Source organism: Xyrauchen texanus, chromosome 10 (assembly GCF_025860055.1).
Source record: "Xyrauchen texanus isolate HMW12.3.18 chromosome 10, RBS_HiC_50CHRs, whole genome shotgun sequence".
NCBI classification, from domain to species: domain Eukaryota; kingdom Metazoa; phylum Chordata; class Actinopteri; order Cypriniformes; family Catostomidae; genus Xyrauchen; species Xyrauchen texanus.
In genome coordinates this window covers 745,806-769,604 of record NC_068285.1, presented here as the reverse complement: position 1 = coordinate 769,604, position 23,799 = coordinate 745,806, and the positions used below count along the sequence as shown (strand labels likewise).

Genomic DNA, 23,799 nt, shown 5'->3' with positions numbered 1-23,799 from the left:
AAAAAATACTGTATATACTAAACATATAAACAAATGGGTTTTGTCTACTGTACTGTATTTGTTTTACTTCCTCTTTTATACATAGCTATATAGTCAGAAATCATCAATACGGTCTGTCTGTACACTGTGTGTGTGTGTGTGTGTGTGTGTGTCTGTGAGTGTGTGTTTGGTGGTTTTATTAGGTTATACACTAGTAGTTACGAAGGTATTATGCTATAAATGTGGTTTATGAGGACATCTCTAGTGTCCTTGTAATTCAAATATATATAATATATAATTTTTTTAAAATGTAAATATCCCAAATGTTTCTGTTAGTGTTAGGTTTAGGGGATAGAATATATATTATAAAAATCATTGTGTCTATGGAGAGTCCACATAATGATAGGAGTAACAATGTTTGTGACTGTGTGTGTTTAGGTTTAATACGTACATCTCTGATGTCTGTTTTATATATTTTCATCTGGAAAGCAACATCTACTAAACATCTTAAATATCAGATTTACAACATTCTAGATCATAAATGTCTCAAAGACATCTGCTGAATGTCTTATTGACATTCAAGACAATATTTGTCATATCATAGACATATTGTAGATGAGCAAACAATGTAAAATAGATCTCGTTAAGATGTAAACACACATCAAATAGACGTCTGGTTGATGTACATGTGCCATCAGGGATAGTTTGTACAGTATAAACATCATTATGTCTATGGAGAGTCCTCATTATGATAGGAGTACCAACATATATGTGTGTGTGTGTGTGTGTGTGTGTGTGTGTGTGTGTGTGTGTGTGTGACAAACACATTGTCATCTAATGTAAACAAAGATGGCTGGACTGGAATGATCACATTTCCCTGTTGTGTTAACTGCATATAGGAGAGCTGTTGATGTTTTGCAACAATTTGGCTGTCTGTTCAAGCGTACTGTGTGCTGGAAAAGACTATTGAGTTGCTGTTCGAGTTACTTATGATTGACAACAGAATGATCACCTAATGTAAACAGACATGGCCTCGAGGATCAGTGATCCCAATTTTGTGTTGACTGTTTGTATACGAGCTGTAAACTTTTATAGTAGTAATTTTGTGACCATTTGGATGTCTATGTCATAAAATAATCATACCATGTGCTTGAAAAGACTGTATGAGCTTCAGTTTGTGTGAATATGAATTACAGGCACTTGGGCAGTGCAGTTTAGTGTTGGCATGAAAACCGATTTTAATCTGACAGCACAGACTGCTGCAGAAACACAAATGTGTGACGCTACTCTAAGGGTGCCAGTCATAAACCATCACAAATATGCACCAGTAAGTGTGAAAGGGTTAAGTGACAGATGCTTAAAGATTGTTCTTTTGAATTGTTTTCCTAAAATGTAAAATAAATAATATTCTATATAAAATGTAATGATTACAAAAATGTCCTCATTCTAATGAAACATTAAAAATATATATGTCTTCTGTGTGTATTTGATAAGGATTTAAATTTTTTAAAAGGAATAAATACAGGTGCTATTTCAGTGAATTAACTGACCATTCAATAAATTCAAGACCAATAAGGGCCTGGGTTTAAGGGGTTAATATGGGTATAAACAGGGTTTTACAGCTCAACATACTTAAGTTTGTCCAGTGTGCAATTTGGATCGTTGAGTCTTTCAGAGAGCAGCTTGACTCCTGATTCTCCTGGGTGATTGTAGCTCAGATCCAGCTCTTTCAGGCATGAGAGATTTGATCGCAGAGCTGATGCCACAGAACAACAGCCTTCCTCTGTCACCATACAGCCAGATAATCTACAAACACACATACATAACAGTCAGATAATCTAAAAATGTGCATATAACCAGTCAAATAATCTACAAACGCACATCAACAGTCAGATAACCTACAAACACACATCAGCATTTACCAGCAGCCATATTAACCTGTAGCAAGGTTGAGCCTGGTCAGTACCTGGATGAGAGACTTCCTGGGGAAGACTAAGTTTGCAACTGGAAAATCCATTCCTTTAAAATTATTTAGTTGATAAATAGTTCTCTAGGAGACAGCATAAGCGAATTATTGACAGCTTTCCCAAATCATAAGTCTGCTATGCTATTACATATTGATAATGTAAACAACGTTGTGTATTAGTTTACAGTAGCAGTTCAAATATTAATGTGGTGATAGTCATTTGTCCTGCATTAGTTATGGATTAGTTTTGCATGAATTATGAAACTTTTTCAGTAGTTCTCTGGGATAGTGTTGTCAAAAATACAACCCTGGTACCAAGTCGGTACTCAAACAAAAAATTATTTACGATACCAGAATTTCTGAAGGTACCATGCAGAGGCGGGAACTTTCGAACGTTCACAACAAGCAAAAGATTGCGGCAAGCAAATTAGCAGCTGCTGCTACTGCTGAGTCTCAACTGAATCATGTCGAAATGAAAAGTGGAAAAAGCCAGGTAATTTGAGGCTGATGAAAGGGGAAACATCACAGATCAGCAAAAACCTATTTGTAAACGCTGCATTCACCATTTTCTGACGAAAGGAAGGAACACATCAAACTTAACAAAGCACATGAAAGACAGACACCGGATTTATTCAAGCAAATAAAGCAGGTGAGTTTAAACTTTCACAGTTTATTTTCAAATAATACAGAAGCAGCTATAAACTCAGAAACTGGCATTTCTCTGTGTGGTCGGTGCCTCTTCTAGGAGTTGCGTGAATGTCCCGATCTAAGGGGGAGAGATTGAAACTGCTCCCTGCTGAGAGAGACTCTGCCTCGGGAAACTCATCCCGCACACTTAATGCAGTTAGATTAGAACGCGATTGCTCGCGACTTTAATCATAATATTACATATGTCCATATGCATTTCTTATCATGAAGAAAAATGGCAAAATGCAGCTTTATTAATAAGAGAGCACTTTGCACATTAGTTTGGAAATTGTTTTTTATTAATTCTATTGTATGCTTGTTTATTTAGGTTTTGTTTTTAAGTACTTGGTAAAAACAAATTAAAAGTTGCAAAAGTTGAAGCAAATCTTATATAAGTGTTCAAAAATACTTTAAGCATACATTGTTCAGTTTTGTTATAACTAAAAAATTATATATTTAAATTAAAGTGTTGCTCAATGGCATATTTTTGTTCTTAGTTCTGCTGCTAATATTTTATAGACTTTGTTATTAAAAGAGTGTTGTTCAGAAACCTGTTTTTGTGTTTTGCTTTGGTACCGAAAATGGTATCGAGTACTGTAAAATTACACTGGTATTGTAATTGGTATTGGTATTGTAGTACCGAATACTGAAATTTTGGTACCGTGACAACACTACTCTGGATTACTCTAGTTACTAGATTGTTAATATTGTGTTACTCATTTGTTCCTGTGTAGTTATTCATTAATGAAGGAACCTTATTCTAAAGTGTTACCGAGTTTTCTAAAGAGCTGGACATAATCAGAATAACTTGATTCACTTGAGCGGAAACAGACTCAGCAGAGGAAGACCATCCACAAGTACACAGTAGTTGGCGACCGTTACATCGCCAAGGACAATAAATCGGATGATATTCTGACATATTTAATGGTCGGCGTTAGCCAATAAATTTCCCCGTTTGGCGACGAAAATCACCTGCCTGCACGTGAAGCGTATGAGACATGTAAATGACTAGTCACGGTTTGTTTTGTTGTTACATGCCATCGTGTAACTACAACAATACTCCGGTGTGCAACATAGTGTAATTTAAACGGTCCACATAACAGAGCCGCGGCAGACGCGTTTGAGTTCATGTTAAAGTGCTCGCCTGTTTCACTCTCCCTCTCTCTCCTCAACAGTTTCCTGTAACTTTGAGCTGTCTTGTCTAGCGACAAAAAGGCAAATATCAATCAAACTATTATCATTTCTGCAAATATGCGCATATCCAATAAACCAACTTTACACAACTTGAGCAGATCAAGCATCCTGATGAACACTCATATATCTTCCTCTGAAGCACGTATTCTAACAGTCCTCAACAGTTTCCTGTAACTTTTCTTATGATAAAAGGCAAATATCAATAAAACTTATATTATATACTGTCTGCAAATATGCGCATATATCATTTAAACAGATGTCATTCACAAACATCAAGAAAATCCAGTGTTATATTCCCATTGATCACTCATCTAATATCTTCCTCTGAAGCATGTATTCCATCAGCCAGAATCAAAAACTTCAGTATCAGGATCAAAAGTTCCGCTCATTCAGAAATTATGAAGTAGGCAATACAGGCTGTTTAAACTGTCAGGAGATGGATCTGCATGAGCATGTGTGTGCAACTTCAAGGCTGCATCCGAAACCAGGAAAATGCTACATCCGGAGGCTTTTTACTTGGGTACGATAAAAATACGGTGCTTTCAAACTGTTTGGAGATCAGTTTCCTAAAGCATTCAATTCATTCAAAAAAGTGGTCAGTTAAGCCATGAACTGATTAGGTTGCAAGTCAGCTGCCTACATTTTCGGATGCAGTCCAAGATAAAAGTGCTTCACGTGTGCTTTAAGTACTATTTGTACAATTGGTTTGATTCTGTATTTTTGAGTAAATGTGATTGCTAACGTGGACATGCCATTCATGGTTGCTGGACTACTGTATGTACTGTTTTTTCCTTCTTCCTAATATATTAACAATTTCGTCACTTATATTAATAAATTACTAAAATGTGATGACTAAACAGAAATCTGAAGAAACTGATATCTACCATTTAAAATATTAAATACAATATTATCTTTTTGTTTTGTGTGAAATTGAATAAATATAGTGTTAAATAAGAGTTTATTATTATTATTTTTAGCAATTTTATGTTTGTTACTATAATAAATAGTGTGATATGTCGGCCTTGTATCGGTCTATTGGCCACATTGCTCTGTGGATATCGATATCGGCCATTAAAAACCACATATCGGTCAAACACTGGTACACAGTAACCACAGCTATGAACTGCAATATATTCATATTGTATATTCCAATGTACTAATGAATCTGCAAACACAAACCTCAGTATTTTCAGTATACAGTGAGGAATCTTCAGTGCATCAGAGAGCAGCTTCACTCCTGAATCCTGCAGGTCATTGTTACTCAGATCCAGCTCTCTCAGGGAGTTTGATGATTGTAGAAAAGAAGACAAACTTTCACAGCACTGACCAGTGAATCTAAAAGCTGCAAATCTAAAACAAATAAAGAAACAATAATAAATATAGCTGCAAGCAGCGATGGCGGGCCCAAGCCAGTGGCACCGCCACCCCCGTGCCTTTAGGGTCGCTGGTGGCACAACTACCCCCATGCCTTTAGGGTCGCTGTGCACGATGGGCAATAACGTAACCTCGCTTTGACCGTCGAGAAGACGTGTGCTGTAGAGCTCGCATCAGCGTGGGCTCTGCAAAAGTGCGCATGGAGGGCACATATCAACCACAAAGTATGCGTGAGCACCCTTCTGATACCTAAAATGAAAAATGAGACACCCTACGGTCTCATGGAGTTAATGGACACACGAAATAAGTACATAAGACTGAAAATTCATATGAAGTGTGCCATTTGGGACAGGGCCTATGACCGTGAACCACAATAGTCACATCTATGAGGTAATTCAAATGTAGAATAATTTTTGATGTCATGGGTCAATATCTTTTGCAGCACTTAAACGTGTTAATCCAGAAGGCCAGTATTTATCCGGAGGTCTCTGTATAGGTTTATTAATGTAATTATAATTTACGCACTGCTGAAGTTTCATCGAGATCAATTAATGTACGCAGAAGTTATAACACACTTCCTTGCTTTTATGCTAACTTTATGTGCTTTTTGGAGCTTCAAAGTTCATTTGCAATGTGTTCCACATTCAAACCAAAATATCTGACTTTCTGTTGGTCTGTTTGTTCACTTGAGACATAAAAGGGTGATTTCAAAGCATTTTGAAAGTGACACACTTCCTTCTGCCAGTTGGTGGCGCTATAACTTTGTCTCACAATAGTCACATCCATGTGACACACTGCTGAAGTTTCATCTAGATCAGTTAATGTACGCAGAAGTTATAACACACTTCCTTGCTTTAATGCTACCTTTATGTGCTTTTTGGAGCTTCAAGGTTCATTTGCTATGTGTTCCACATTCAAACCAAAATATCTGACTGTCTGTTGGTCTGAGCTATTGACTGTAAATTAGAAAGTTGTTCGGCTTGACGAGATCTAGAGGTGTACCGAGTTTCATATTATTACATGCAAGCATGTTTTATATACGGACAAGTGTTCGAATCCCATTCCAGGGGGCGCTGTCGAGCCCCCCTGCCACGCCCAGGTACCATCTTCAGCCCGGCCCTGATGGCCGCGGGTTCCGACCCGTGTGCAAAGTTTCAAGAGTTTGAGCACGTTAAGGGCCCCAAAACCTTGAAAAACCAAAATAAAAGCATTCTCATTCAACAGCCAAATCACCCCCCTCCCCACAGACACAGAGGCCACATTTACACTGCAGGTCTTGATGCCCAAATCCGATTTTCTGACTATATCCGATTTTTTTGACGACCCGCTTACATCATCTTTTAAAAGTGACCCGTATCCGATTTTTGCATTTACACTATACACTGCTGAAACTACCAAATGTAGACGTTCTGACTCGGAAAAGGAAGTAAAACAGCACGAAATGCAATGGATGAAGACGCGAATAAAATTATCCAGTGTTTTGCTTTCCACAATATTTTCAAGAGTCATCAAAAAAGTCAGCAAAACATTGTGTAAAACTGTTAAAGGATGGGCAAGGAGGAGGCGAGAACCGGCTTGTCAACATAAATAATATTTTAATGTAAAGTTAAACCAAAAGCACAAACATAAACACACATGACGGACATGCCCATAATTCTCTCTCTCTCGAACCATCGTCACCGGCCGCCTTTATCCCTCGCGCTCCTCATCAGGCCGATTGGGGACCGGGTGCGCGATATTCCGCCCCGGCCCCGCCCCCCTCTGCTCCACACATTGGTCTCGTACGGCGGAGAAAAAAGAGGCCTTGTTGCATGTCTTCATAAACTGATTTATTTCTATAACAGCCCTGCATTTTTGCCTGCACTGTCTCTTCGCCCCAAACACTCAAAAGGCATGAAACCTCCGCATTGCTCCACTGTGCGTATCCTTCGTCCTCCATAAGCGCCTATAATAAGTCACGTGATCTCAGTTGGTGGTGTCCACATGAGTTGACGTCACTTTTTTAATGACGTACGACTCGCATTTACTGGGGAATATCCGATTTGTCTGCTTACATGGCACACGCAAATGCACGTATCCGATTCATATCCGATTTATTACCACATATGAGTGAGGCCTGAATTCGATCTGAGAAAATCGGAATCCATGCGTTTTTTTCCTGCTTACACGTTCACCGGTCATATACGATCTGTGCCACATGAGAGGAAAAAATCGGATTTGGGTCACTTGAACCATGCAGTGTAAATGAGGCCAGAGAGACATAGGGTTAGTGAGAGAGGCAGAGAAAATTCTTCAAAACATCCACATTCAAACCAAAATATCTGACTTTCTGTTGGTCTGAGCTAATGACTGTAAATTAGAAAGTTGTCCGGCTCAATGAGAACAATATAATTACTGAGTTTTGTGACTGTGGGTCAAAGTGTAAAGCAACCCCCCCACTTTTGTCAAAAGGTGGCGCTACTGTGCCCCTGCACCACGCCTGTTTCTGAAACTTTCCACATGTCTACTGGCTAATAAATGTGATGTGTCTGTCGAGTTTCATGCAATTTCAAGTATGCTAAGAGTCTCAAAAGCATCAAAAAATAATATTCAAGTTTGAAGCGTTGCCGCGGCAACTGTATCGAAGATATCAATAATCCTTTCACATGTCTACATCTGCCGTGTGTTTACATTACACACCTAAAGTTTTAAGTAAATCGGGTAAAAATAAGAGGGTGATTTCAAAGCATTTTGAAAGTGACACACTTCATTCTGCCAGTTGGTGGCGCTATAACTTTGACTCACAATAGTCACATCCATGCGATCGGGCTTTTACAGCGAACACACTGCTGAAGTTTCAACAAGATCAATTAATGTATGCAGAAGTTATAACACACTTCCTGTTTCTCTTTTCACGCCATCATTTCGTTTCCTCGCCACGGCCAAACCGTTTGAGATATCAAAAATCCGCTGACTACTTTTCATCCTCAATGTCTTGACTTCATGCTGACCGAGTTTCGTGGCGATTGGTGGAATTCTCTAGGAGTATTTCACATTCCATTGCATGCGTTTTCCAAAAAACCCTAAATAGACGATTTCCAGTTGGCCTGAGGTAAAAAGTAAAAGTATGAAGGATATATGAAACGATGAGATCTATATGTGTACCGAGTTTCATATTATTACATACAAGCGTGTTTGATTTATGGACCGAGTTTTCGGACCCTGTTCCAGGGGGCGCTGTCGAGCCCCCCTGCCACACCCGGGTACCAGCTTCAGCCCGGCCCTAATGGCCGCGGTTTCTGACCTGTGTGCAAAGTTTCAAGAGTTTTTTAGCACGTTAAGAGCCCCAAAAGTGCCCCAATAGTCGTAAGAAAAATAATAATAAATATAGCTGCAAGCAGCGATGGCGGGCCCAAGCCGGTGGCACCGCCACCCCCGTGCCTTTAGGGTTGCTGTGCACGATGGGCAATAACGCAACCTCGCTTTGACTGTCGAGAAGAAGATGTGTGCTGTAGAGCTCCAACGAACATTCGCAACGACAGCTCTCGACCTAGTTATAAGCATTTCTTGTTTGCATGACATGTGGACTTAATAAATCCTTATCTTGAGCCAAATAAACAAGCTGACATTCAGTACAACCTGTGTCTTTTGTTTAGAACACATACAAATGTTATTTATGTTTTTTAGTTTGTCAAGAGATTTAAAGCATCGTTTTTGAAGACTGCGCATGTGCTGAACGTGCTCTACTATGTAAGAACGAGCCGATTATTGAATCTGGAAATGGGTGGGGCCTGTAACACCTTTAGGAACCAAACGTGCAACACTCATAAATACCGGTTGTAAATCACATTCCCTCACTCGTCTTTGAGATGGCTTCACGTGTTTGGATCGTCGGCAGTTCCATCATCCGCAGACTGCATACTCACTTCTGTGAGCAGCGCCTGGACGGAAACCTCGGTCTTCAGTGTGAGATCACCTGGGACGGCAGAGGAGGCAGACTCTGGGAGCAGCTGTTTCCAGCTCTGCGCTCTCTCAGGGCCAAAGCTACAGATCCAGATATTCTCATTATAGAGTGCCGAAGTTATGACGTCACTTTGTAGGCCAAAACGTGGAAAGTGAGTTAGCATTTTAGAACTTCCGGTTCCCTCGCCCTAAAGTCTATGGGTTTTTTGAATGGGTTTTTGCTACATCACCTGAAATAAGGTCTGTGGTTAACAGAGCGTGTTTTTTAAATAAAGTTTGAGGAAGCTTGATGATGACGTTGATCCGCGACCATGGTGTGCTGTCGTCCGTTTATAGCCTACCGTTAGCATTTTATATCTGACGGCTTTATTTAGACAAAACGTGTAAGGGTCACAACTCCTTGTTGAACACAGATCTTATTTTTTGCGATTTTCCAAAAGTCTATGGGGAAAATGCATAGCTTTTCGATCGAGGGAACCCATGCGCCGCTAACTTCAGAATTGTCCTACAAAGTGACGTCATAACTTCGGCACTCTATTCACCTGGGAGGGAAAAGTTTGTGTCGGGTGGGCCGCAACCGCCTTGATTTTCTTCGGGAAATAAAGAGTGACCTGACCGAAGTCTTACAAATGTTTCCCAGAACCAGGCTGGTGTTTTCTGGCATTTTACCCCGTCTAAATTGGAGAGGACAGACTGGCAGGACTGGCTATGGCATTGAACGAAGCCGGCGGTGGATCAACGGCGCCATGTCTGGCTTCTTGGCAGAGAGGCAGATGCGCTGCATTCACCACAGAAACATCGGCTTGTTCCATCTGTGCAGAGACGGAGTCCACCTGAGACCAGAGGGAAACCAGCTTCTGCCGAGCAACCTCCGAGAAGCTCTGCAGGTGGAACTCAGAAGATGAAGCAACAAATGTCATTTTAAGGGCAGCAACAATGGCTCTTTTAAGAGCCACGTTCACTCATTCAAATAAAAAGCATTTTCCAAGTGTGTGAAATTGTTGTTCCTCACCTTACTTGATGTCAGGTTTCAGATGACTTGTTTTTAAATAAAAATGTCGATTCCTCTTATCCATTCCTTTGTAAGCATTTCAATATAACTTTCAAACCATTCAAGAATCGTAGTGCTGTTTTCTGTTCAGACCACAATCCAAACGTGCCATAAAGCAGTGGTTCTCAAACTTTTTTGTTTTGGTTTATTTATATAAAGACACAGAGAATATTACTTGCCTTACCTGATTAGAACAATGAAAATTAAAAAAAAAAAAATAACTAGGGAATCACTAAAACGAGAGAATTATTCTTATTTGATGATACTCTCAAAACATTCCACAACAAATCCTTGAAATTGAATGATATTCAGAACAGAACACGAATAAAAAAATCTCTCTTTAGAATCAAAATGTTTTTACATTTGCGATGTATTTGGATGCTAAACTATTCTTTATTATAGGCTTTGTACTTGACTCACGCTCCAATACCAACGTAGAAAATCATCCTCTTTACATGCGCAAAAATATGCTTGGAAACATCACAGTGGAGCGGTGCTTACTGTGAATGATACGAATTGTACTACTGACTATTTAAACAGAGTAATTTTTATATGTTAGGTTTACTATTTTATTATTATATTTTATTGTGGCTATAATGAACAGGCAGCGATGTCAAGATTGCAATGATGGAGTGTGTGTTTGTGTATTTGTAACCTTAAGTAATCATGGTTTATTTATTCATTTATTTATTCTTTTATTTATTTATTATTTAACATGCATGTGTGCATTATTAAAAGTACCATTGCAGCAACGAGAACGGGTCTGAGCCAAATTATGTTAAAGATGTGTTCTGGTTACTGGCATGTTTTTAAACCAATCAGATAAGTGTAAATCTAGAGTTAGCGATTAGCTCATCTGATTGGCTACATGAAGAAGGTGGACCCGCCCTCCACTTCGCGCTCCCGTTGGAACGACGTCATTTCAACAACAAAAGGTAGTTTTATCAGAAAATTAATCAGAAAGAAAATAAATCGCAAAGATCGCAAAACAATCTGGTTGTTTGCTGCCATTTTTTTTTGTTTTCTTAAAAATGTAAAACACAAGCATCGATGTTTTATCACAGGTTTACAATAAAAATAAGAGTGTGATTTCAAAGCATTTTGAAATTTGATCATCATTCTCGGAAGTTTTGATACGTTCGGATCGATCAGCACATCCCTAATTTCTTTAGACATATGTTTCAGGTGTTGGTTTTAATAAAGACTCGGAGTACTCATAAAACTCACAGAACGAAATATGCGTCACATTTTACTGCGTTCTCAACAACATGTACACAAGTCTTCTTCATACGTTAAAACAACGAGAATACAGAAAATATGCTTAGAACTCCACCCAGTGGTTATATTATAGAATTAAAGGAGAAATTACATATGAGACAGCTTTATAACTTAAATGGCTTTAACTGAAATAGACAAGTTTAATATAACTATTCTGATAAGTGTATATTTCCAACATCATGTTTGTGTTATCCGTTTCTGTAAGTTTTTGTGACGTGTTTCAGAAAGATAATCGCTTCGACAGAGCGATAGTTTATTTTCACTGCAATAATTCATAATTCAATATATTGATACCCGATTTCTTTATCAACTGTTTGTTCAATTGAGACATAAGGGGGTGATTTCAAAGCATTTTGAAAGTGACACACTTCCTTCTGCCAGTTGGTGGCGCTATAACTTTGACTCACAGTAGTCACATCCATGTGACACACTGCTGAAGTTTCATCGAGATCAGTTAATGTATGTAAAAGTTATAACACACTTCCTTGCTTTTATGCTTCCTTTGTGTGCTTTTTGGAGCTTCAAAGTTCATTTGCAATGTGTTCCACATTCAAACCAAAATATCTGACTTTCTGTTGGTCTGTTTGTTCACTTGAGACATAAGAGGGTGATTTCAAAGCATTTTGAAAGTGACACACTTCCTTCTGCCAGTTGGTGGCGCTATATCTTTGACTCACAGTAGTCACATCCATGCGACCGGCCTCTTCCCGCGAACACACTGCTGAAGTTTCATCGAGATCAGTTAATGTATGCAGAAGTTATAACACACTTCCTTGCTTTTTGCTCCCTTTATATACCTTTATGGCATTTTGGAGTTTCAAAGTTCATTTCCACATTCAAACCAAAATATTATGTATATAAAGCTAATGACTGTAAATTAGAAAGTTGTCCGGCTTGACGAGAACAATATACATGCCGAGTTTTGTAACTGTAGATAGAACTAACGAAGTTATAACACACTTTATGTGTCCATTTTTAGTCATAAATTAATTTCCTCGCCACGGCCAAACCATTCGAGATATCAAAAATCCGTCCGGAATGTAGCATCCTCAATGTCTTGACTTCATGCTGACCGAGTTTGGTGGCGATTGGATTAATTCTCTAGGAGGAATATATATAATTCCAGAGCATGTGTTTTCAAACAACCCATAATAGCCAACTTCCTGTTGGGCTGGCGTAAAACTTAGAGCACGAAAGTTGTTTAAGGGCCCCAAAAGTCACGGAAACCTTGAAAAACAATCAAACAATCAAAAAGCAAATCTCACCCAACAGAGAACCCCCCCCCCCTCCCCCTCCCCTCCCCACACACACACACACACAAAAAAATGGCAGGGCATTCTGTCTGTCAGAGAGAGACACAGAGAGAAAAAACACAGAATGGGAGGGGTCACTCTGTCTGTCAGAGAGAAAAATTCCAAGAAATCCACATTCAAACAACAATATCTGACTTTCTGTTGGTCGGAGCTAATGACGGTAAAAGGCCCGGGTACCATCTTCAGCCCGGCCCTGATGGCCGCGGGTTCTGACCTGTGTGCAGAGTTTCAAGAGTTTTCGAGCATGTTAAGGGCCCCAAAACCTTGAAAAACTAAAATAAAAGCATTCTCACTCATCAGCCAAATCAGCACCCTCCCCCCAGACACAGAGAGACGCAGGGTCAGTGAGAGAGGGAGAGAAAATTCTCCAAAACATCCACATTCAAACCAAAATATCTGACTTTCTGTTGGTCTGAGCTAATGTAAATCTAATGTTAATTAGAAAGTTGTCCGGCTCGATGAGAACAATATAATTACTGAGTTTTGTGACTGTGGGTCAAAGTGTAAAGCAACCCCCCCACTTTTGTCAAATGGTGGCGCTACTGAGCCCCTGCACCACGCCCGTTTCTGAAACTTTGCACATGTCTACTGGCTAATAAATGTGATGTGTCCTTCGAGTTTCATGCGATTTCAAGTATGCTAAGAGTCTCAAAAGCATCAAAAAATAATATTCAAGTTTGAAGCGTTGCCGCGGCAACTGTATCGAAGATATCAATAATACTTTCACATGTCTACATCTGCCGTGTGTTTACATTACACACCTAAAGTTTTAAGTAAATCGGGTAAAAATAAGAGGGTGATTTCAAAGCATTTTGAAAGTGACACACTTCATTCTGCCAGTTGGTGGCGCTATAACTTTGACTCACAATAGTCGGGCTCTTCCAGCGATCACACTGCTGAAGTTTCAACGAGATCAATTAATGTATGCAGAAGTTATAACACACTTCCTGTTTCTCTTTTCGCGCCATCATTTTGTTTCCTCGCCACGGCCAAACCATTTGAGATATCAAAAATCCGCTGACTACTTTTCATCCTCAATGTCTTGACTTCATGCTGACTGAGTTTCGTGGCGACTGGTGGAATTCTCTAGGAGGAGTATTTCACATTCCATTGCATGCGTTTTCCAAAAAACCCTAAATAGATGATTTCCAGTTGGCCTGAGGTAAAAAGTAAAAGTATGAAGGATATATGAAACGATGAGATCTATATGTGTACCGAGTTTCATATTATTACATGCAAGCGGGTTTGATTTATGTACCAAGTTTTCGGACCATGTTCCAGGGGGCGCTGTCGAGCCCCCCTGCCACACCCGGCCCTAATGGCTGCGGGTTCTGACCCGTGTGCAAAGTTTCAAGAGTTTTTGAGCACGTTAAGAGCCCCAAAAGTGCCCCAATAGTCGTAAGAAAAATAATAATATTAATCCTAACGAAAACAATAGGGCCTTGCCTTTTCAAGGCTTGGGCCCTAATAATAATAATCCTAACGAAAACAATAGGGCCTTGCCTTTTCAAGGCTTGGGCCCTAATAACAGAGTGAATGCTCTACAGTTTGATATGAAGGGTTGTGACAGTCACTGAGCCATTTATTGTTTCATTGTCACAGCCATGAACCACAATATATTTGTATTGTATATTCCAATGTACTAATGAATCTGCAAACACAAACCTCAGTATTTCCAGTTTACAGTGAGGACTCTTCAGTGCATCAGAGAGCAGCTTCACTCCTGAATCCTGCAGGTCATTGTTACTTATGTCCAGCTCTCTCAGACTTGAGGAGTTTGAGCTGAGAACTGAGGCCAGTGCTGAACAACTTTTCTCTGTCAGATTGCATCCCATCAGACTGAGAGAAATGACAAGATAACAGTGTGTTAATCTATAAGTTTTAGTGAAGGCTTCTCAGCACAGCTGTTGGGTACAAAGAAAAAATATATGGCCACTATTTTTGATTGCTCATAGTCGTTTGCAAATTTTTTGAAGCTCTTCTACCGTCAAGACCCAGTCTGGACTGCCCAACTTGTTTTGTTCTGAGTTCTGTCTGTTTCGGTCCATGTGTGCATTTGTTTTGAGCACATGTCTTTGTTTGTGTTTGTGTCAGCCATGTGCTCTCCTTACTACTCCTCCTCATTCCCCCTTGCCACACCTCCTCATCTGATCCTTGTTGTGTTGATTGTCATCACCTGTTCCTCAGGTGCTCTCCCTCTACATACTTTGCCTTCTACCTTCTTGTGTCTGTTAGATCGTTTTGTGAGTTTGGTTAGTCAGTCATTCCTAGTCTGTTTCTCCAGTGCGTGTCTTGTTTATTTTCTTAGTTTCAAATTGGTTCTATTAACTTTACTGTATGGGTTTTTGGTTTTATTTTGTTTTAGTTTTTTTCATAAAAGCTCTTTGTTTAGCATCCCTGCACTTGGTTTCCTGCAAAATATCCTGATGTCTAAGAATTTTTGTCTCGAAAACATTTTTGAACTTCCCCAAAACAACTCTTATGATGGAAGAGAAGTTAGGTCAATAAAGCAGTTTAGTAAAGTTATATATTAACAGCATAATACTTGTAGCTAGCTTAAACTGTTTATCACACAGTTATAGCCTGTGTTCATTGTTATGTTAACATTTTAATTTGTGCAAATCCTGATTAATCCTGTCTAACAATTCATTCTAATAAAAGAAAATGAAACCTACATGATTTATACATAATCCTCTGAAATCAATCTCCAAAAAAATATTTTTCTCAGGTGCAAAAATCACGAAATAATTCTACAAAGTGACATCAGCCTGCAACACGCTCCAAGTAATCAATGGTTTAGGTTGTTCCAGTTAAACCCATTGCATGTCTTCCGAAAGGTATTGGACACTTGCACAACATAAGCAGTGACATACATCAGGGCTCCAGACTAACTTTTTTCACTAGGAGCACAGTGGCCCCCAACTGAAAATTTTAGGGGCACAACCAGAAAATTTAGGGGCACACACCGTAAATCAACATGCTAACCAAATATTCACATTTCTACTAATTTCCACTGTACTATTAATAGATACTTTGATATTAGATGCAGAAATGACAATGTGCTGTTTCAAATTCACATTTTATTGTGCACTTTTATAGATGCAACAACAAGGTAAACCGACAGCACCATTGCTGTCATGGCAGTACAAATATATATAAAAAAAATATACCATAGATACATTCAGAAAAAGTGCTTAGTAACAAGTTACAAACGATACTTGACGTATGTAAACATTTGGGGCACTAGCCAATAACATTCCACTAGAACAAGTAGGCGAAAACAACGTGTGCCTTTACTCACTCCCCCTTAGAGAAGATCCTCCTGTGGTCCACTAGGAGGATCAGAAGGCCAGCCCTTGTAATTTGGATTACAAATTAAAAACGGATTTTCGTTTTGAAAGGAAAAAAACTAAAACGAAAAATGGCCCGTTTCCCCAATTACCATTAGTAAATAGGAAAACAAAAAACGGAAAACAACCCATTATTCGTTTTTTGTTTTGATATTAAAAAACGGAAAACGAAAAACAATCTCGTTATCACGGTGACGTGGCACTGACGCCATCTTAAGTCAAACAACATTTCTAACCAACATGCACTGCTTCAAGTCAAACTCCAATCTCCAAACCGTATCTGATCACACAGTGCTGCATGAAGTCAAACATCTATTGATTACACTTAGATGAAAACATTACCTACACATGATAACACAATATTTACCACCACATTCTCTTTTCCTCTGTGTACAATCTTCTAATTAGGGGTGGGCGATATCTCGATATTTAAAATATATCGAGATATTTTTTAAACACGATATGAATTTTGACATAGCCTATCGTATATATCGATATATTGTTTATATTCAATTCTGATTTCGCCACTTTGCTCGTTTGCTTTCTCTGTGCTGTGCTCGCTCCCGCCTCCGCTCGCCCCCGCCTCCTTGCTTTTGCTCCCCCTCCCTTTGCGTGTTGTCTCATTCAACATGGCGTCGCCCGCAACCAGCCCGAAGGCAGAACTCGTCTAAAAAAAAAGGACAACTAGCTCCATTATATGGAGATACTTCGGTTTTAAGGCGTCGGATGAACAGCAGACAGATGTCTATTGTCGTGAATGCCGAAAGTTGGTGCCAACCAAACTCATACCTGCAAACTCCTCAGAGTAAAAAAGGTGACAGTATCGCCGGGGGGGGGGTGTTGATGGATGATTGGATACCCGCTAACGATAAGCCTAGCTAACGTTACAGGGATATTCCACCATTTGGGGAATTAAGCTCATTTTCCACCTCCCTCGAGTAAAACAATAGTTTTTGTACCGCTTTGGAAACCATTCATACCACTTTTAGCATAGCTTAACGTAATTTATAGGTATGACGACAATACTAGGGGTGGAACGGTACACAGAAGTCACGGTTCGGTTCATACCTTGGTTCAGACATCACGGTTCGGTACGATTTCGGTACAATGGAGTGAAAAGCAAAACAAAAATATAGATAGCATTTTTATCATTGTCTTAAGCCTTGTATTTTTTAAATGAGTTTTATTAATAAAGGCTTAGAACCAGTTTATTTGTAGTGCACTGACAATAGTTTTATACAATTAGTTTATTAATAAAAATTAATAAAAAGACCTTGAGATATGTTTGGTAATTGTACCTGAATGAATTTAAAATTAATTTGCTATATTTCAGATCAATATATTTGTTTTCCTTAATTTTAATTAACCCTAACTTTATTCTCATCTGAATTATAAATAATTGATTTCAGTATAATATAATACTACCATTAAAAACACATTTGATTTTCTTTTTTAAGCAACGTAGAATGTGTAACTTAAAAATAAACAGATTAGTGCTCTGAGGACAAGAAATGAAAACCAATGCGATATGATGAATGTCCAAAAGATAGAACCCACAGACTGTTTTGAAATGGGGTTGGATAAATGTTTTGCTTTTAAAACTGTGTGTGTGTGTGTGTGTGTGTGTGTTTTTGGTTGGGTGACAGTTGTAGGTTACAGTTTGACAAGAGTTTAGAGTGTGACAAAATCACAATGTTGTATTTGATTGCGAGTGTACACAAATAAGTAAACACTTTGCAGTTTGAATGATGTCCTGTATTAACAAAATGATGGAGTATGTTTTTGTTTCCAATGTTCGAACGCGCCCGCGCGCCTCTCTCTCTCTCACTCACACACACACACACACACACACACACACACACTACAGCATTACAATCTTGACATCGCAGCCTGTTTATTATGCTGCGTTCACACCAAATGTGAATAGAGCTAAATTTATCGCTATCTAGAGTTTTATTTTATTTTTTTCCCGTGTATTCTCTGTGCAAATTCGTGCACCGAACCGTGACACCCGTACAGTTTCGGTTCAATACGAATAACTTACATGTACCGTTCCACCCATAGACAATACAATATTATTGTAAATTATATCACATAAAAAGCGGTAGCTAACGTTACTTGAATCAAGCAAACAAATAGCTTTTGTTTTTGCTCCAAAAAGCTTGACTTACCTCGAATTTCACATACGATTCCTACACGTTATGAGTTTCCATCAGACTCGCGTGGTTGACCCTGTGTGCTTCAAGATTCTGACGCAAGTGCTAAGATTCCGATTGGCCAAGAGAAAAAGTGCTAAGATTCCGATTGGCCCAGAGAAATGTCAATTATAAGAATTATCCAATAATATTTCTCAATTCTAGCCTCCATGGCATGCAGATGAAGGGCGGGCAGCATACCACCCCCCCATAAAAAAACTCTCCGGTTCTACGCGATTCACGTAAATGACCCAATTGACCAAGAAAACTGCGATTTTCGCCGAAAAGCGACAAGTTTGCAGGTATGAAAGCTTCTAGCAAACTTGTTTTTTGGCTATTTGTTGATGGCTACAACAGAGTTAATGCAAAGATGAGCTTGAGTTGTTTTATTTTTGAATGAAAAGGCAATATGTATTATTTGTTTTAATTTACAGTTAAATTATTATTATTTATGTAATCAGGGATTGTTTTTTCTGAAATGTCGCAGAAGCACTTTGTTCTTATATATGCACTGCCTACCTTGAGTTGAGTTGTTTCATTTTTGAATGAAAAGGCAATATGTATTTCTTCCTTTATTTTACAGTTAAATAATAAGAAGCACTTTGTTCTTACGTGAACTGCCTACCTCTTTGCACTTTAATAAAAAAGCACTGTGGTATTTGGCATATTTGTTTTTGCAGTAGTTTTTGGGGGGGTTATTTTTCCTGTAAAGATATCGAGATATATATCGTATATCGAGATATAGCAAAATATATCGAGATATATTTTTTGCTCCATATCGCCCAGCCCTACTTCTAATTTAACAATAATGTCACCTCAGTAAATCAGTCAACAAAGATAAACACTTGACATAAAGCCGTCTAAACTAATAATTCATTACCAATCTAAATAAATGTTGATCACTATATTATTCACACCTTAATGCAATTTATTTTTATTTTATCATTTAATATAGTTTTTAGTCAAAACACAGAAAAATAAACATTGCAGGAATAAAGGAAGCTACAATATGACAAATAAATTACTAAAGTATAAAACAAATAAAATCCTTAAAATAATAGTAATAATTATTCAGTATTATATTATAATAATAAACTTGACTGAGTCCCCCAATAATAATTCAGTATTGTATCATATTTAACTGGGTTTTTGCACATTATGTTCATTAAAGAAATGTTTTAGTAAAATTATATGCAGGTAAATAATGATTTATTTATTAGGCTGATGTTTATTATTGTATGTGGAAGTATAAATAAAAATTATAAAGTATCAGTATAAAGTAAATAAAGTATAGTTTTGTATTTATTTAGTGGAAAACTGTAGAAAACACGCTTTTGTTATATTAAACTAGATTATTTACTTTGCATGAAACATTTTGAATCAATTTGGCTACAATGTCTGTTTAAAATGAAGGTAAAACTATTAAAAGTAACACATGAAACGTCTCGGGTTACATGTGTAACCCTTGTTCCCTGAAAAAGGCGGAACGAGATGTTGCACTGCTAAGCGCTACGGGGAACAGCTTTAGCTGTGAGCCGAGCTGAATAAATGTGTGGAACACTTCAATGAACATTGACCGGAATTTATAGCCTCGGCTGATGTAATCATTAGATGCACCTGAGGCCAGGCTATAAATGGATACGTCACCAGGTGTCGCTCAGATACTTCTTTTGAAGAGCAGTCCTGGGACGCTCCAGTGCGGCAAGCAGTGTAACATCTCGTTCCGCCTTTTTCAGGGAACAAGGGTTACACATGTAACCCGAGACGTTCCCTTTACAAAAGGCTTCACTACGATGTTGCGCTGCTAAGCGCTACGGGAACGCAATACCCACGCCGCCGCACTTGGGGCTGTCCGGACCCCTACGTTTGTGCAGTGTACTCACAAAAACGCGAGAGGTCTCAGACATGAGCTTCAGATGTCGACTCAAGGGCATAAGAGCCCGGAGTAGCATAAACATCTAAACCATTCAATTTTGATGAATGTGTGCGGAGAGGACCAGCCTGCCGCGATCACAAACTTGTTCAGGCATGAGCTGAGATGTCGACTCAAGGGCATAAGAGCCCGGAGTAGCAAAGCATCTAACCCATAAAGTTCTATGAATGTGTGCGAAGAGAACCCTGTCGCAACACAAACTTGTCATAAAAACTGATGAATGTGAGTGGAGAGGACCAGCCTGCCGCATCACAAACTTGTTCAGGCATGAGCTGAGATGTCGACTCAAGGGCATAAGAGCCCGGAGTAGCAAAGCATCTAACCCATAAAGTTTGATGAATGTGTGCGAAGAGAACCCTGTCGCACCACAAACTTGTCATAAAACTGATGAATGTGAGCGGAGAGGACCAGCCTGCCGCATCACAAACTTGTTCAGGTATGAGCTGAGATGTCGACTCAAGGGCATAAGAGCCCGGAGTGCAGAACATCCAAACTAAAAAGTCCAATGAATGTGTGCGGAGAGGACAACCTGCCGCATCACACACTTGTTTAGGCATGGGCTGAGATGCCGACTCAAGGGCATAAGAGCCCGGAGTAGCAAAGCATCTAGCCCATAAAATTCGATGAATGTGTGCTAAGAGAACCCTATCGCAACACAAACTTGTCATAAAACTGATGAATGTGAGCGGAGAGGACAAGCCTGCCGCATCACAAACTTGTTCAGGCATGAGCTGAGATGTCGACTCAAGGGCATAAGAGCCCGGAGTAGCAAAGCATCTAACCCATAAAGTTCGATGAATGTGTGCGAAGAGAACCCTATCGCACCACAAACCTGTCATAAAAACTGATGAATGTGAGAGGAGAGGGCCAGCCTGCTCATCACAAACTTGTTCAGGTATGAGCTGAGATGTCGACTCAAGGGCATAAGAGCCCGGAGTAGCATAAACATCTAAACCATTCAATTTTGATGAATGTGTGCGGAGAGGACCAGCCTGCCGCATCACAAACTTGTTCAGGCATGAGCTGAGATGTCGACTCAAGGGCATAAGAGCCCGGAGTAGCAAAGCATCTAACCCATAAAGTTCTATGAATGTGTGCGAAGAGAACCCTGTCGCAACACAAACTTGTCATAAAAACTGATGAATGTGAGCGGAGAGGACCAGCCTGCCGCATCACAAACTTGTTCAGGCATGAGCTGAGATGTCGACTCAAGGGCATAAGAGCCCGGAGTAGCAAAGCATCTAACCCATAAAGTTTGATGAATGTGTGCGAAGAGAACCCTGTCGCACCACAAACTTGTCATAAAATCTGATGAATGTGAGCGGAGAGGACCAGCCTGCCGCATCACAAACTTGTTCAGGTATGAGCTGAGATGTCGACTCAAGGGCATAAGAGCCCGGAGTGCAGAACATCCAAACTAAAAAGTCCAATGAATGTGTGCGGAGAGGACAACCTGCCGCATCACACACTTGTTTAGGCATGGGCTGAGATGCCGACTCAAGGGCATAAGAGCCCGGAGTAGCAAAGCATCTAGCCCATAAAATTCGATGAATGTGTGCGAAGAGAACCCTATCGCAACACAAACTTGTCATAAAAACTGATGAATGTGAGCGGAGAGGACAAGCCTGCCGCATCACAAACTTGTTCAGGCATGAGCTGAGATGTCGACTCAAGGGCATAAGAGCCCGGAGTAGCAAAGCATCTAACCCATAAAGTTCGATGAATGTGTGCGAAGAGAACCCTATCGCACCACAAACCTGTCATAAAAACTGATGAATGTGAGAGGAGAGGGCCAGCCTGCTCATCACAAACTTGTTCAGGTATGAGCTGAGATGTCGACTCAAGGGCATAAGAGCCCGGAGTGCAGAACATCCAAACTAAAAAGGTGCAATGAATGTGTGCGGAGGGGACAACCTGCCGCATCACAAACTTGTTTAGGCATGGGCTGAGATGTCGACTCAAGGACATAAGAGTCCGGAGTAGCAAAGCATCTAACCCATAAAGTTCGATGAATGTGTGCGAAGAGAACCCTATCGCAACACAAACTTGTCATAAAAACTGATGAATGTGAGCGGAGAGGACCAGCCTGCCGCATCACAAACTTGTCCAGACATGAGCTTGAGATGTCGACTCAAGGGCATAAGAGCCCGGAGTGGCAAAACATCCAAACTATAAAAATCCAATGAATGTGTGCGGAGAGGACAACCTGCCGCGATCACAAACTTGCTGCAGAGGGAGACCTCTAGCCAAGGTTTTAGAGGAGGAGAGCCCTCTGGTAGAGTGCTCGAAACCTACTGGCGAAGCTTGACCGCTACCGTGAGGCCCGGGCAATAATGAGGATGCCTCTTTGAGGGCACCCCGCCCACCAAGCCGTGGCAAACCGCAGTGGCCACATAGAACCTGGCAGTGGCGAGGCAAGTGCCCGCTGACAGTTCTTTCTACAGAAAATCCAGAACTGAAACAAACTGGCAGTTAGCTGGTTCTGTAATAAGAACTTTAGTAGAAGGAAACGCATGCAGGTGCATTTGCGCTACTATGCTCAGCCCCTCCCAAGGGGAGGGGGACTGGGCGACTCGGGAGAAGTAGAGGAGACATTGCGCTATCAACAGAGGCGAAGAGGTCCTCTTCTGCCCTGTAGAATCTACCCAGATCAGTTCCAAGTGGAGGGAGCCCTAGCACTTGAAATGGTCTCGATAATCTCAAGAGAAAACCCTGTGAACCTCATTTGATACCCTTAGGGGCCAGACATGAAAAGTTTCACAATTTGGGCCGGGGATGAAATATCGTCCCCTGTGCCTGAGACAGAAGGTCCCTCCTGTCCGGAATCGCCCAAGGCGAGCCGTCGAGGAGAGATATAATTTCCGAGAACCAAATCCTGTTCGGCCAGTGAGGCGATATCAGTAAGAGGCAAGACCCTTGCTGGCGAACTCTGGCTAAGACTCCTGGGAGCAGAGAAACCGGGGGAAAAGCATACCGACACATTCTGGGCCATGTATGCTCATTGCACCCAGACCCAGGGGGCTGGGTGACTCAGAGAGAAGTAGAGGGACATTGCGCAGTCTCTTGAGAGGCTGAAGAGGTCCACTTCTGCTCTGTAAAATCTCTCCCAAATTTGTTGTACTACCTCGGGTGGAGTTTCCACTCGCCCTTGGTATGTTCTGTCTGGACAGCAAATCTGCTACCACATTTAGGCATCCAGGGATGTAAATTGCCCTGAGTGACAGGAGCTTGCCCTGGGCCCAAAGGAGAATCCGACGTGTCAGAAATACAGCTGACAAGAACGTGGGTCTCCTTGATGATTTATGTAAGAGGCTACCGCTGAATTGTCCACCAAGCACCAAGACATGGCAGCCTCAGGAGGAGGTATTTCAGGGCCAGAAATACAGCCATCAACCCGAGACAGTGACTGTGACAACCGAGCTGACTGACCCTCCTATCCCCTTAAGCTGGACTGACCACTCTAAGGCCGCTACCCTCGCCCGTCAGGGAGGCGCTCTGTCGTTAGCAGTCTGCGACAACAAGACGCACCTAGAGTGG

General features: G+C 40.3%; 2 protein-coding genes across 7 annotated transcripts in view; one reads left to right on the top strand and one right to left on the bottom strand.

The window, feature by feature from the left end:
• Positions 1-23,799, top strand: part of LOC127650631 (NACHT, LRR and PYD domains-containing protein 3-like) — a 280,247-nt gene that overhangs the window by 169,879 nt on the left and 86,569 nt on the right. The window lies entirely within an intron of this gene.
• Positions 1-23,799, bottom strand: part of LOC127650633 (NACHT, LRR and PYD domains-containing protein 3-like) — a 68,515-nt gene that overhangs the window by 25,705 nt on the left and 19,011 nt on the right. Inside the window, exons 8-10 of the mRNA XM_052136192.1 lie at positions 14,450-14,623; positions 5,006-5,176; positions 1,612-1,785 (exon numbers count right to left, since the gene is read on the bottom strand). Coding sequence (XP_051992152.1) covers positions 1,612-1,785; positions 5,006-5,176; positions 14,450-14,623 — 519 coding nt within the window. The remainder of the gene's footprint in view (positions 1-1,611; positions 1,786-5,005; positions 5,177-14,449; positions 14,624-23,799) is intronic.